At 48.8% G+C, this 15,361-nt stretch overlaps 3 protein-coding genes and 3 long non-coding RNA genes across 6 annotated transcripts; 3 read left to right on the forward strand and 3 right to left on the reverse strand.

Moving 5' to 3' along the window:
* Positions 1–115: 115 nt before the first annotated feature.
* Positions 116–858, reverse strand: LOC121602808 (casein kinase I-like; the record flags this gene model as incomplete). The annotated part of the gene is made up of 2 exons (XM_041931574.1): positions 648–858; positions 116–591 (listed from the first exon to the last, which is right to left on the reverse strand). Coding segments are annotated over exons 1-2 (687 nt in total), but the record flags the coding sequence as incomplete, so codon positions are not given.
* A 1,687-nt stretch (positions 859–2,545) lies between these two features.
* Positions 2,546–3,648, forward strand: LOC121602813. The gene is made up of 3 exons (XR_006006504.1): positions 2,546–2,613; positions 2,724–2,872; positions 2,934–3,648. It is a non-coding gene; the product is annotated as an uncharacterized LOC121602813 (long non-coding RNA).
* Positions 3,649–5,120: 1,472 nt separating this feature from the next.
* LOC121602815 (casein kinase I-like) lies at positions 5,121–5,996 on the reverse strand. Its single transcript, XM_041931579.1, has one exon. The coding sequence runs from the start codon at positions 5,994–5,996 to the stop codon at positions 5,121–5,123; it is 876 nt and encodes a 291-aa protein (XP_041787513.1).
* A 1,659-nt stretch (positions 5,997–7,655) lies between these two features.
* On the forward strand, positions 7,656–9,997 carry LOC121602810. Its single transcript, XR_006006501.1, has 3 exons — positions 7,656–8,010; positions 8,072–8,469; positions 9,054–9,997. It is a non-coding gene; the product is annotated as an uncharacterized LOC121602810 (long non-coding RNA).
* A 271-nt stretch (positions 9,998–10,268) lies between these two features.
* On the reverse strand, positions 10,269–11,144 carry LOC121602816 (casein kinase I-like). The gene has a single exon (XM_041931581.1). The coding sequence runs from the start codon at positions 11,142–11,144 to the stop codon at positions 10,269–10,271; it is 876 nt and encodes a 291-aa protein (XP_041787515.1).
* Positions 11,145–12,791: 1,647 nt separating this feature from the next.
* LOC121602812 lies at positions 12,792–15,139 on the forward strand. The gene is made up of 4 exons (XR_006006503.1): positions 12,792–12,917; positions 13,004–13,152; positions 13,214–13,611; positions 14,196–15,139. It is a non-coding gene; the product is annotated as an uncharacterized LOC121602812 (long non-coding RNA).
* Positions 15,140–15,361: the final 222 nt, after the last annotated feature.

The raw sequence follows: 15,361 nt of genomic DNA on the forward strand, positions 1-15,361 counted from the left end.
TGTCCAATCGAAATGCAAATCGTGCTGCATGGAATGTGGGCGCAACAGATTCCGGAACATCCGCTTCAGCTCGGTATAGTCCGGCGCGTCGCAGAATTCCATCCGCAACGCGTACTCGGTCAACCGCTAAACTCAGCCGGCAGTCCTCTGCACAGCTCGCTGGCGTAATGCACAACTTCAGAAGCAGTGCCTCGTCCGGATCAAATCGCTCCTCGGTACCATACCACGGTAGGCCACCGCGGAGCAAAAACACCAGCATGTAGGCGAGTGACAAAATGTCATCTCGCCTGCTCGGTGTATACTCCAGATGAGCGAACACTGGTGCAAATTCGATCGTTCCGGCGAACGGGAAAAACGCATCCTGCGCTATGTGTTTCCCCCGTGCTGGGTGCCGATACGGCTCGGCAAGACCGAAGTCGATCAAGTGCAGCGTCTTGCGGGTCGTTCCGCGACCCAGCAGGACATTGTCCGGCTTCAGGTCGCGGTGAACGTACCCCAGCTCGTGGAATGTTTCCAGCCTGTCGAGCAGTTGCAGCGCTAGCTGCGAAACCGTCTTCAGACCGAGCGTCCTCCGCACAAGTTCAGAAGGTCCTGCAGTGATGGCCCCAGGCGCTCCAAAACCAGTACGTCGCGTTTGCGATACATACCGGCGTCGATGAGTCTGGGCCATCCACGGGCCTTCGGCAGCCGCGCATAGATCCGGCGCTCCGTGGCGAGCAGGAGCCGGTCCACCTCTTTGCTGGCCATTTTCATCACCACCGGCTGCTTGGAGCGGGCATGGCTGCCCACCAACACCGTGCCGCAGCCACCAGCATCGAATTCGCCTTCAATCCGATAGGTGGAGAGATTCACCACCATCAAGGACTCCGGCGAACTAGAATTGGGCGCACGTCCTTCTCTAATCGACATGTTCGATTCTCTTTGGCACCTGCGAAATGTAACTAGAAGCAACAGCAGAATCAATTTTTCGCAAAAACACTCGAAAAAACCGTTAAAAGTGAGAGCGAGAAAAAACACGTCACCTTGCGTTTAATCGTAGTGAGGATATAACCTGATGCATAAGTGTGGTCTACATATATAGCCTTTGGTTGGGTGATGTTCACATGTGTACTACGATCGAAACAGCAACTTGACAGATTACGCATTTTCGGCTGGTAACCATCTAGTTACCTCTGTGGTGTGTGGGTTTTGGAAAACGCATCCAAGTGTTGTTACATTTCCAGGTCCGATTTTGGTTCATTTCGTCGTACCGGTGTCCTGGCCTGGCGTGGCCTGTGCGAGTTCTGTGCAGATCCTGTGTCGCGTCGTGTGTGCTTCTTCTATTGGGGTTTCTTTTGTACGGGTAAAGTGATGGTTTCTGGGACAGTGGCGCTCAGCATCGTTCCCTTCATCCTGTAACCGGTAGGCAATTGTTTACATCGTTTAAATAATGTTTTGTTTACTTTCAGTCCGTGGATATGAAAAGCCAGCCCAACAGCCAGCAGCTGTATCACACCCGCCACCGTGCGTCTCCATGAGAATGCGTCTAAGTGGTGGACGCTTTTATCTCCGAAACAGGATCAACATCAAAGCATCAACCGGCGGCAGAATTTAAAAAAGAACTTATTACCCAGCCTGGATGGACGCAAGTCTTTAAAGTATGAATGCAAAAGTATTGAAAACCTCGTCCGGATTGGAACATAGAGAACTAAAAAAAACATGAAATTGGTTTAAATTTGAATGATTGAACATTTAAATCGCGTAGCGAAAACGTTTACTTTTTTTTGCAGAGAGAGTCTTCCAAACACGCGGATGTGTGCCTTTGATGGAAACGGTTTATTTCGCGGATTCTAATTACACCTCGTAAAATGGTACCCGTTTTTCGGTCGCGATGTCGAGATGCCGCCGAGATGAAGCGTGCGAATTTGCGAATTGCGATGGCGAGAAAGCACCCGATCGCGCACGAATCGCGCGGCTCATTCGCCTCCTCGAACACGAACCAATGTCCCAATGTCGAACGTCATCTATCGGCGAGATTTAGTACTATTCAGAATCGCTGAATCTTTTACTGCCAACCGAAGCCGTACTTTGTAGTTTTTGTGGGATCGTCGGAAACCGCGCAAGGTGGATGCAATCCGAGATCAGGTGAGGAAAGATAGAGACGAAGACTAAGAAATCATTAATTTATTTGCTATTTTCACCTTTATTCCGCATTATCTACGAGACACATGGACACACGAGGACAATTGCAGTAAGTATTTCCTGATTTAGTATCTCTGATGTTTGTTCAATAGAATGAATAAATACAAAAATGCACTTGCTTATAAGCAAGAAATGTTTTCTGTTTGCTATACTTTTTGAAACCAACGGTGTGTAGTGGGTTTAAAAAAGGACACAAAGTCCCCAACTATGGCGACCCACCCACCTGGGTAAAGGGCCTTTTCCACCACCTGATTTTTTAATCCACCTTGGCAACACCCCATCCCGTGCAACGGGTTCAACTGTCAACGTTTGTTCCCGGTTGACTTAACACAACAGGAAATTGTCGTAAGGATGGCTGCTACCGGTGGCATTCGGCCGTCATAGCAGCTGCTCATAGGCACCGCTGTGCTGCTGCAGGATGCCCTGGTCCTGGTACGTCGACGCTGCCTTTCCCGCTGCTTGTGTGTTTGGTGGTGCATACTATCTCACCACCCGGTATCGTCACTCGCCTGGTGGTGTTTCCCTTTGTGACCCGTAAACAGCCCATCCCAACATCGTCCTCACCGCAATCGGTCACCCAGATTGAGGCTCCAGCGGTGGAAGTAGTAGGAGCACATTCTCCAAGCCGATTGGGATTCTCCAAGCCTGGTTCTCGGTGTACCATCCTCCTGATGTTCCGCTGGCCGATCCTGTAAGTAATCATTCGAACTTGTCAGTGTGGGATAATGAATATTTTGTTGTGGCAAACTTAGCTGTTGAAACCGTCGCCGTGAACGACCGCTCTCCCCCGCGTGCAGCAATCTCCAGGCTCCAGGTCAAACGTGAAGCTGAAACGTCTCCTTGCGTTTCACGTTGGCCGTCCACTGCAACTCAAGTGGGGGCCCGGCTGGCCCTTCAATCTGCTAGGGTTGCAGCGTGAATGATGATCCTTCATCCAGAAATTGCGTGCGTGCCTCGCACTCGCTTGTTCAACGCTTGCACAACCCGGGACACGACACAGGAGAATCTCGATCGACAAGGCTTTGTTACGTGGTTTGCGGCACAGCTTCATCTGCGTTACAGTCTCAACACGTTCCATGGGAGACATGCGCTTCGCATCATTCTCTTAGCGTATGATCCGTGTTCGATCGAACGAAGGTAGGGAGTTTCAATTTGCGATGGCGAGAAACCCGATCGCGCACGAATCGCAGGTCATTCGCTTCCTCAAACACGAACCATCTGAATTTAGCATCATCTATCGGTTCTGTTTTGTATTTCCCAATCAACTCTGGGGCTGTTTGGGACCCATAACCTTTCTCCATTTCGTGATTGTTCTGCAGTTTGTGGCAACCGTTCTTCCGTCAGTTCCTTGAATGCCTGTTTGGCACTTTCAATGAAGGCTTCTGTAATCCAATCTGTGTGTGATGATATGTGAGAAAGAAAGCTGCCCGCTTTTGCAGAACAGTGATGGAATAGGACTGGACTATAAAGGCCCGATAGAATGCCTCAGACCAGTACGGTAAAGAGGAGCCAGAGACTTTCGAATGTACGTTGGACACTATTTCTATTCGATAAAATATTTTGGAACAACCCAAGCTTTAAGAATCCGCGTCTGGGCACTTCTCGATTAGGGTGCGAGGGTTGTTTGGTGTGAAATATTTTACATTTCCCTGATATCCCGTTTTAGTTGTCCATTTTTGTAGGCCATTAATTCCGGACTGAAGTTCTTTCCTCTACATTCGGTTGCAGATATGGACATCGCTACTAAACCGGGGTAAGAATGCTTCAGACAAATGGCGAGTAGCAGCAAATGAATTATCTCGAAAACTAAGCGTCGAAGGAGAAACGTTCTCTTTCGCTACACGCATCCAAATCCCGATGTAAATTGAAGTGTTCGATGGCTTTTTCCATCACGAATCATATACCAAAATTCGGTTCATTTTCCGGAGGCCGTTTTCAAATGACAGCCCGTGGCGCGTTCTGCAGAAGGACTTTGACTCCGATTTTGAGTAACGAGTGTTGGTCGTACCTACGCAAATGGTCGTTCCAAATTTGGTCTACTAGCCGCGCTCTATCCAACGAGGGATAACAATGGATCCGGGAAGGGTGAAAAAACATTCCCACACCTGTGTGTAAAACGGTGAAAATTTCACACAAAATCACGTTTTTTGACTGGAAGAGTCGAGCTGAGTGGTTCCTAGGAGGACACGCTTGTGAGACAAAAGTTGCACAACTTGTACCGACGCGTCTGTCGCTGCCTGATATAGCTTTGTATTAGCTTCCGTTCGAAAGTAATTTGACGTTTTTCCTTCCTGCAGTATGGAACAGGGAGGGCGGGAGGAGGTGCAATACCCCACCGTCGGATAGTACTTGGCGAGAGCTTTCCATCGATGCCCCGCACGCACGCCCTTATATAAGCTCGCGTTCGAAAGCTATGCTCATGTAAAGGTGGCCTATCAAAATTTGTGTTCGTGGATCGGCGTCGGCAGTGGAAAACATCCCCACAATGTACGTTTGAAGTTGATGCTATCCGGCGAGGAAGAGTGGAAAATCGCAATCATTGCAAACTCGAAAATTAACTCGTTTTATATAGGCATTTGTACATTTCAATTTATTCCAATGCTATACGTGTATTTTTACATGTAATCTTACACTAAAATACAATAAATACATATTTATTACCCCTCAACCCCCATAGCATCAAATGTACGTGTAGCTTCGTTGAGCAAACGCTTGGTGTCCCACTGACCGTCCTCTTTGGTTAGGCCGCTGGTGAGTCTGACAACACCAGAGGCCAACATCCAGTGGCGCCACGAGGAGGCAGAGGATCGGATTTGGCCACCGTCCCAGCATCGGGCTGTTCCTTCACGGCGCCTTATACTGGGGTGACTTACACGTCACTTTAGGAAAGCTGGAACGAAGAGAGAGAGAGAGAGAGAGAAAAGAAATTAGGTGCTGGTTTAGCAGCCAAACCGGTTCCAATCGAAATGCAAATCGTGCTGCATGGAATGTTGGCGCAACAGATTCCGGAACATCCGCTTCAGCTCGGTATAGTCCGGCGCGTCGCAGAATTCCATCCGCAACGCGTACTCGGTCAACCGCTGAAACTCAGCCGGCAGTCCTCTGCACAGCTCGCTGGGCGTAATGCACAACTTCAGAAGCAGTGCCTCGTCCGGATCAAATCGCTCCTCGGTACCATACCACGGTAGGCCACCGCGGAGCAAAAACACCAGCATGTAGGCGAGTGACAAAATGTCATCTCGCCTGCTCGGTGTATACTCCAGATGAGCGAACACTGGTGCAAATTCGATCGTTCCGGCGAACGGGAAAAACGCATCCTGCGCTATGTGTTCCCCCGTGCGTGGGTGCCGATACGGCTCGGCAAGACCGAAGTCGATCAAGTGCAGCGTCTTGCGGGTCGTTCCGCGACCCAGCAGGACATTGTCCGGCTTCAGGTCGCGGTGAACGTACCCCAGCTCGTGGAATGTTTCCAGCCTGTCGAGCAGTTGCAGCGCTAGCTGCGAAACCGTCTTCAGACCGAAGCGTCCTCCGCACAAGTTCAGAAGGTCCTGCAGTGATGGCCCCAGGCGCTCCAAAACCAGTACGTCGCGTTTGCGATACGTACCGGCGTCGATGAGTCTGGGCCATCCACGGGCCTTCTGCAGCCGCGCATAGATCCGGCGCTCCGTGGCGAGCAGGAGCCGGTCCACCTCTTTGCTGGCCATTTTCATCACCACCGGCTGCTTGGAGCGGGCATGGCTGCCCACCAACACCGTGCCGCAGCCACCAGCATCGAATTCGCCTTCAATCCGATAGGTGGAGAGATTCACCACCATCAAGGACTCCGGCGAACTAGAATTGGGCGCACGTCCTTCTCTAATCGACATGTTCGATTCTCTTTGGCCACCTGCTAAATGTAATTAGAAGCAACAGCAGAATCAATTTTTCGCAAAAACACTCGAAAAAACCGTTAAAAGTGAGAGCGAGAAAAAACACGTAACCTTGCGTTTAATCGTAGTGAGGATATAACCTGATGCATAAGTGTGGTCTACATATATAGCCTTTGGTTGGGTGATGTTCACATGTGTACTACGATCGAAACAGCAACTTGACAGATTACGCATTTTCGGCTGGTAACCATCTAGTTACCTCTGTGGTGTGTGGGTTTTGGAAAACGCATCCAAGTGTTGTTACATTTCCAGGTCCGATTTTGGTTCATTTCGTCGTACCGGTGTCCTGGCCTGGCGTGGCCTGTGCGAGTTCTGTGCAGATCCTGTGTCGGGTCGTGTGTGCTTCTTCTATTGGGGTTTTCTTTTGTACGGGTAAAAGTGATGGTTTTCTGGGACAGTGGCGCTCAGCATCGTTCCCTTCATCCTGTAACAACCGGTAGGCAATTGTTTACATCGTTTAAATAATGTTTTGTTTACTTTCAGTCCGTGGATATGAAAAGCCAGCCCAACAGCCAGCAGCTGTATCACACCCGCCACCGTGCGTCTCCATGAGAATGCGTCTAAGTGGTGGACGCTTTTATCTCCGAAACAGGATCAACATCAAAGCATCAACCGGCGGCAGAATTTAAAAAAGAACTTATTACCCAGCCTGGATGGACGCAAGTCTTTAAAGTATGAATGCAAAAGTATTGAAAACCTCGCCCGGATTGGAACATAGAGAACTAAAAAAAACATGAAATTGGTTTCAAATTTGAATGATTGAATGATTTAATCGCGTAGCGAAAACGTTTACTTTTTTTGCAGAGAGAGTCTTCCAAACACGCGGATGTGTGCCTTTGATGGAAACGGTTTATTTCGCGGATTCTAATTACACCTCGTAAAATGGTACCCGTTTTTCGGTCGCGATGTCGAGATGCCGCCGAGATGAAGCGTGCGAATTTGCGAATTGCGATGGCGAGAAAGCACCCGATCGCGCACGAATCGCGCGGCTCATTCGCCTCCTCGAACACGAACCAATGTCCCAATGTCGAACGTCATCTATCGGCGAGATTTAGTACTATTCAGAATCGCTGAATCTTTTACTGCCAACCGAAGCCGTATTTTGTAGTTTTTGTGGGATCGTCGCAAACCGCGCAAGGTGGATGCAATCCGAGATCAGGTGAGGAAAGATAGAGACGAAGACTAAGAAATCATTAATTTATTTGCTATTTTCACCTTTATTCCTTTATTATCTACGAGACACATGGAGACACGAGGACAATTGCAGTAAGTATTTCCTGATTTAGTATCTCTGATGTTTGTTCAATAGAATGAATAAATACAAAAATGCACTTGCTTATAAGCAAGAAATGTTTTCTGTTTGCTATACTTTTTGAAACCAACGGTGTGTAGTGGGTTTAAAAAGGACACCAAAGTCCCCCAACTATGGCGACCCACCCACCCGGGTAAAGGGCCTTTTCCACCACCTGATTTTTTTAATCCACCTTGGCAACACACCCCATCCCGTGCAACGGGTTCAACTGTCAACTTTTTTTTCTCGGTTGACTTAACACAACAGGAATTGTCGTAAGGATGGCTGCTACCGGTGGCATTCGGCCGTCATAGCAGCTGCTCATAGGCACCGCTGTGCTGCTGCAGGATGCCCTGGTCCTGGTACGTCGACGCTGCCTTTCCCGCTGCTTGTGTGTTTGGTGGTGCATACTATCTCACCACCCGGTATCGTCACTCGCCTGGTGGTGTTTCCCTTTTGTGACCCGTAAACAGCCCATCCCAACATCGTCCTCACCCAGATTGAGGCTCCAGCGGTGGAAGTAGTAGGAGCACATTCTCCAAGCCGATTGGGATTCTCCAAGCCTGGTTCTCGGTGTACCATCCTCCTGATGTTCCGCTGGCCGATCCTGTAAGTAATCATTCGAACTTGTCAGTGTGGGATAATGAATATTTTGTTGTGGCAAACTTAGCTGTTGAAACCGTCGCCGTGAACGACCGCTCTCCCCCGCGTGCAGCAATCTCCAGGCTCCAGGTCAAACGTGAAGCTGAAACGTCTCCTTGCGTTTCACGTTGGCCGTCCACTGCAACTCAAGTGGGGGCCCGGCTGGCCCTTCAATCTGATACTCGCTGCTAGGGTAACTTCAGCGGGAATGATGATCCTTCATCCAGAAATTGCGTGCGTGCCTCGCACTCGCTTGTTCAACGCTTGCACAACCCGGGACACGACACAGGAGAATCTCGATCGACAAGGCTTTGTTACGTGGTTTGCGGCACAGCTTCATCTGCGTTACAGTCTCAACACGTTCCATGGGAGACATGCGCTTCGCATCATTCTCTTAGCGTATGATCCGTGTTCGATCGAACGAAGGTAGGGAGTTTCAATTTGCGATGGCGAGAAACCCGATCGCGCACGAATCGCAGGTCATTCGCTTCCTCGAACACGAACCATCTGAATTTAGCATCATCTATCGGTTCTGTTTTGTATTTCCCAATCAACTCTGGGGCTGTTTGGGACCCATAACCTTTCTCCATTTCGTGATTGTTCTGCAGTTTGTGGCAACCGTTCTTCCGTCAGTTCCTTGAATGCCTGTTTGGCACTTTCAATGAAGGCTTCTGTAATCCAATCTGTGTGTGATGATATGTGAGAAAGAAAGCTGCCCGCTTTTGCAGAACAGTGATGGAATAGGACTGGACTATAATGGCCCCGATAGAATGCCTCAGACCAGTACGGTAAAGAGGAGCCAGGGACTTTCGAAGACACTATTTCTATTCGATAAACTATTTTTGGAACAACCCAAGCTTTAAGAATCCGCGTCTGGGCACTTCTCGATTAGGGTGCGAGGGTTGTTTGGTGTGAAATATTTTACATTTCCCTGATATCCCGTTTTAGTTGTCCATTTTTGTAGGCCATTAATTCCGGACTGAAGTTCTTTCCTCTACATTCGGTTGCAGATATGGACATCGCTACTAAACCGGGGTAAGAATGCTTCAGACAAATGGCGAGTAGCAGCAAATGAATTATCTCGAAAACTAAGCGTCGAAGGAGAAACGTTCTCTTTCGCTACACGCATCCAAATCCCGATGTAAATTGAAGTGTTCGATGGCTTTTTCCATCACGAATCATATACCAAAATTCGGTTCATTTTCCGGAGCCCGTTTTCAAATGACAGCCCGTGGCGCGTTCTGCAGAAGGACTTTGACTCCGATTTTGAGTAACGAGTGTTGGTCGTACCTACGCAAATGGTCGTTCCAAATTTGGTCTACTAGCCGCGCTCTATCCAACGAGGGATAACAATGGATCCGGGAAGGGTGAAAAAACATTCCCACACCTGTGTGTAAAACGGTGAAAATTTCACACAAAATCACGTTTTTTGACTGGAAGAGTCGAGCTGAGTGGTTCCTAGGAGGACACGCTTGTGAGACAAAAGTTGCACAACTTGTACCGACGCGTCTGTCGCTGCCTGATATAGCTTTGTATTAGCTTCCGTTCGAAAGTAATTTGACGTTTTTCCTTCCTGCAGTATGGAACAGGGAGGGCGGGAGGAGGTGCAATACCCCACCGTCGGATAGTACTTGGCGAGAGCTTTCCATCGATGCCCCGCACGCACGCCCTTATATAAGCTCGCGTTCGAAAGCTATGCTCATGTAAAGGTGGCCTATCAAAATTTGTGTTCGTGGATCGGCGTCGGCAGTGGAAAACATCCCCACAATGTACGTTTGAAGTTGATGCTATCCGGCGAGGAAGAGTGGAAAATCGCAATCATTGCAAACTCGAAAATTAACTCGTTTTATATAGGCATTTGTACATTTCAATTTATTCCAATGCTATACGTGTATTTTTACATGGCCTCAATCTTACACTAAAATACAATAAATACATATTTATTTCCCTTCAACCCCCATAGCATCAAATGTACGTGTAGCTTCGTTGAGCAAACGCTTGGTGTCCCACTGACCGTCCTCTTTGGTTAGGCCGCTGGTGAGTCTGACAACACCAGAGGCCAACATCCAGTGGCGCCACGAGGAGGCAGAGGATCGGATTTGGCCACCGTCCCAGCATCGGGCTGTTCCTTCACGGCGCCTTATACTGGGGTGACTTACACGTCACTTTAGGAAAGCTGGAACGAAGAGAGAGAGAGAGAGAGAGAAAAGAAATTAGGTGCTGGTTTAGCAGCCAAACCGGTTCCAATCGAAATGCAAATCGTGCTGCATGGAATGTTGGCGCAACAGATTCCGGAACATCCGCTTCAGCTCGGTATAGTCCGGCGCGTCGCAGAATTCCATCCGCAACGCGTACTCGGTCAACCGCTGAAACTCAGCCGGCAGTCCTCTGCACAGCTCGCTGGGCGTAATGCACAACTTCAGAAGCAGTGCCTCGTCCGGATCAAATCGCTCCTCGGTACCATACCACGGTAGGCCACCGCGGAGCAAAAACACCAGCATGTAGGCGAGTGACAAAATGTCATCTCGCCTGCTCGGTGTATACTCCAGATGAGCGAACACTGGTGCAAATTCGATCGTTCCGGCGAACGGGAAAAACGCATCCTGCGCTATGTGTTCCCCCGTGCGTGGGTGCCGATACGGCTCGGCAAGACCGAAGTCGATCAAGTGCAGCGTCTTGCGGGTCGTTCCGCGACCCAGCAGGACATTGTCCGGCTTCAGGTCGCGGTGAACGTACCCCAGCTCGTGGAATGTTTCCAGCCTGTCGAGCAGTTGCAGCGCTAGCTGCGAAACCGTCTTCAGACCGAAGCGTCCTCCGCACAAGTTCAGAAGGTCCTGCAGTGATGGCCCCAGGCGCTCCAAAACCAGTACGTCGCGTTTGCGATACGTACCGGCGTCGATGAGTCTGGGCCATCCACGGGCCTTCTGCAGCCGCGCATAGATCCGGCGCTCCGTGGCGAGCAGGAGCCGGTCCACCTCTTTGCTGGCCATTTTCATCACCACCGGCTGCTTGGAGCGGGCATGGCTGCCCACCAACACCGTGCCGCAGCCACCAGCATCGAATTCGCCTTCAATCCGATAGGTGGAGAGATTCACCACCATCAAGGACTCCGGCGAACTAGAATTGGGCGCACGTCCTTCTCTAATCGACATGTTCGATTCTCTTTGGCCACCTGCTAAATGTAATTAGAAGCAACAGCAGAATCAATTTTTCGCAAAAACACTCGAAAAAACCGTTAAAAGTGAGAGCGAGAAAAAACACGTAACCTTGCGTTTAATCGTAGTGAGGATATAACCTGATGCATAAGTGTGGTCTACATATATAGCCTTTGGTTGGGTGATGTTCACATGTGTACTACGATCGAAACAGCAACTTGACAGATTACGCATTTTCGGCTGGTAACCATCTAGTTACCTCTGTGGTGTGTGGGTTTTGGAAAACGCATCCAAGTGTTGTTACATTTCCAGGTCCGATTTTGGTTCATTTCGTCGTACCGGTGTCCTGGCCTGGCGTGGCCTGTGCGAGTTCTGTGCAGATCCTGTGTCGGGTCGTGTGTGCTTCTTCTATTGGGGTTTTCTTTTGTACGGGTAAAAGTGATGGTTTTCTGGGACAGTGGCGCTCAGCATCGTTCCCTTCATCCTGTAACAACCGGTAGGCAATTGTTTACATCGTTTAAATAATGTTTTGTTTACTTTCAGTCCGTGGATATGAAAAGCCAGCCCAACAGCCAGCAGCTGTATCACACCCGCCACCGTGCGTCTCCATGAGAATGCGTCTAAGTGGTGGACGCTTTTATCTCCGAAACAGGATCAACATCAAAGCATCAACCGGCGGCAGAATTTAAAAAAGAACTTATTACCCAGCCTGGATGGACGCAAGTCTTTAAAGTATGAATGCAAAAGTATTGAAAACCTCGCCCGGATTGGAACATAGAGAACTAAAAAAAACATGAAATTGGTTTTTGAATTTGAATGATTGTGAACATTAACATTTAATCGCGTAGCGAAAACGTTTACTTTTTGTTGCAGAGAGAGTCTTCCAAACACGCGGATGTGTGCCTTTGATGGAAACGGTTTATTTCGCGGATTCTAATTACACCTCGTAAAATGGTACCCGTTTTTCGGTCGCGATGTCGAGATGCCGCCGAGATGAAGCGTGCGAATTTGCGAATTGCGATGGCGAGAAAGCACCCGATCGCGCACGAATCGCGCGGCTCATTCGCCTCCTCGAACACGAACCAATGTCCCAATGTCGAACGTCATCTATCGGCGAGATTTAGTACTATTCAGAATCGCTGAATCTTTTACTGCCAACCGAAGCCGTATTTTGTAGTTTTTGTGGGATCGTCGCAACCGCGCAAGGTGGATGCAATCCAAGATCAGGTGAGGAAAGATATAGACGAAGACTAAGAAATCATTAATTTATTTGCTATTTTCACCTTTATTCCTTTATTATCTACGAGACACATGGAGACACGAGGACAATTGCAGTAAGTATTTCCTGATTTAGTATCTCTGATGTTTGTTCAATAGAATGAATAAATACAAAAATGCACTTGCTTATAAGCAAGAAATGTTTTCTGTTTGCTATACTTTTTGAAACCAACGGTGTGTAGTGGGTTTAAAAAGGACACCAAAGTCCCCCAACTATGGCGACCCACCCACCCGGGTAAAGGGCCTTTTCCACCACCTGATTTTTTAATCCACCTTGGCAACACACCCCATCCCGTGCAACGGGTTCAACTGTCAACTTTTTTTCTCGGTTGACTTAACACAACAGGAATTGTCGTAAGGATGGCTGCTACCGGTGGCATTCGGCCGTCATAGCAGCTGCTCATAGGCACCGCTGTGCTGCTGCAGGATGCCCTGGTCCTGGTACGTCGACGCTGCCTTTCCCGCTGCTTGTGTGTTTGGTGGTGCATACTATCTCACCACCCGGTATCGTCACTCGCCTAAAACAGCCCATCCCAACATCGTCCTCACCGCAATCGGTCACCCAGATTGAGGCTCCAGCGGTGGAAGTAGTAGGAGCACATTCTCCAAGCCGATTGGGATTCTCCAAGCCTGGTTCTCGGTGTACCATCCTCCTGATGTTCCGCTGGCCGATCCTGTAAGTAATCATTCGAACTTGTCAGTGTGGGATAATGAATATTTTGTTGTGGCAAACTTAGCTGTTGAAACCGTCGCCGTGAACGACCGCTCTCCCCCGCGTGCAGCAATCTCCAGGCTCCAGGTCAAACGTGAAGCTGAAACGTCTCCTTGCGTTTCACGTTGGCCGTCCACTGCAACTCAAGTGGGGGCCCGGCTGGCCCTTCAATCTGATACTCGCTGCTAGGGTAACTTCAGCGGGAATGATGATCCTTCATCCAGAAATTGCGTGCGTGCCTCGCACTCGCTTGTTCAATGCTTGCACAACCCGGGACACGACACAGGAGAATCTCGATCGACAAGGCTTTGTTACGTGGTTTGCGGCACAGCTTCATCTGCGTTACAGTCTCAACACGTTTAATGGGAGACATGCGCTTCGCATCATTCTCTTAGCGTATGATCCGTGTTCGATCGAACGAAGGTAGGGAGTTTCAATTTGCGATGGCGAGAAACCCGATCGCGCACGAATCGCAGGTCATTCGCTTCCTCGAACACGAACCATCTGAATTTAGCATCATCTATCGGTTCTGTTTTGTATTTCCCAATCAACTCTGGGGCTGTTTGGGACCCATAACCTTTCTCCATTTCGTGATTGTTCTGCAGTTTGTGGCAACCGTTCTTCCGTCAGTTCCTTGAATGCCTGTTTGGCACTTTCAATGAAGGCTTCTGTAATCCAATCTGTGTGTGATGATATGTGAGAAAGAAAGCTGCCCGCTTTTGCAGAACAGTGATGGAATAGGACTGGACTATAATGGCCCCGATAGAATGCCTCAGACCAGTACGGTAAAGAGGAGCCAGGGACTTTCGAAGACACTATTTCTATTCGATAAACTATTTTTGGAACAACCCAAGCTTTAAGAATCCGCGTCTGGGCACTTCTCGATTAGGGTGCGAGGGTTGTTTGGTGTGAAATATTTTACATTTCCCTGATATCCCGTTTTAGTTGTCCATTTTTGTAGGCCATTAATTCCGGACTGAAGTTCTTTCCTCTACATTCGGTTGCAGATATGGACATCGCTACTAAACCGGGGTAAGAATGCTTCAGACAAATGGCGAGTAGCAGCAAATGAATTATCTCGAAAACTAAGCGTCGAAGGAGAAACGTTCTCTTTCGCTACACGCATCCAAATCCCGATGTAAATTGAAGTGTTCGATGGCTTTTTCCATCACGAATCATATACCAAAATTCGGTTCATTTTCCGGAGCCCGTTTTCAAATGACAGCCCGTGGCGCGTTCTGCAGAAGGACTTTGACTCCGATTTTGAGTAACGAGTGTTGGTCGTACCTACGCAAATGGTCGTTCCAAATTTGGTCTACTAGCCGCGCTCTATCCAACGAGGGATAACAATGGATCCGGGAAGGGTGAAAAAACATTCCCACACCTGTGTGTAAAACGGTGAAAATTTCACACAAAATCACGTTTTTTGACTGGAAGAGTCGAGCTGAGTGGTTCCTAGGAGGACACGCTTGTGAGACAAAAGTTGCACAACTTGTACCGACGCGTCTGTCGCTGCCTGATATAGCTTTGTATTAGTTTCCGTTCGAAAGTAATTTGACGTTTTTCCTTCCTGCAGTATGGAACAGGGAGGGCGGGAGGAGGTGCAATACCCCACCGTCGGATAGTACTTGGCGAGAGCTTTCCATCGATGCCCCGCACGCACGCCCTTATATAAGCTCGCGTTCGAAAGCTATGCTCATGTAAAGGTGGCCTATCAAAATTTGTGTTCGTGGATCGGCGTCGGCAGTGGAAAACATCCCCACAATGTACGTTTGAAGTTGATGCTATCCGGCGAGGAAGAGTGGAAAATCGCAATCATTGCAAACTCGAAAATTAACTCGTTTTATATAGGCATTTGTACATTTCAATTTATTCCAATGCTATACGTGTATTTTTACATGGCCTCAATCTTACACTAAAATACAATAAATACATATTTATTTCCCTTCAACCCCCATAGCATCAAATGTACGTGTAGCTTCGTTGAGCAAACGCTTGGTGTCCCACTGACCGTCCTCTTTGGTTAGGCCGCTGGTGAGTCTGACAACACCAGAGGCCAACATCCAGTGGCGCCACGAGGAGGCAGAGGATCGGATTTGGCCACCGTCCCAGCATCGGGCTGTTCCTTCACGGCGCCTTATACTGGGGTGACTTACACGTCACTTTAGGAAAG

The sequence above is a fragment of the Anopheles merus genome, unplaced genomic scaffold, assembly GCF_017562075.2.
Source record: "Anopheles merus strain MAF unplaced genomic scaffold, AmerM5.1 LNR4000639, whole genome shotgun sequence".
Taxonomy (NCBI): Eukaryota; Metazoa; Arthropoda; class Insecta; order Diptera; family Culicidae; genus Anopheles; species Anopheles merus.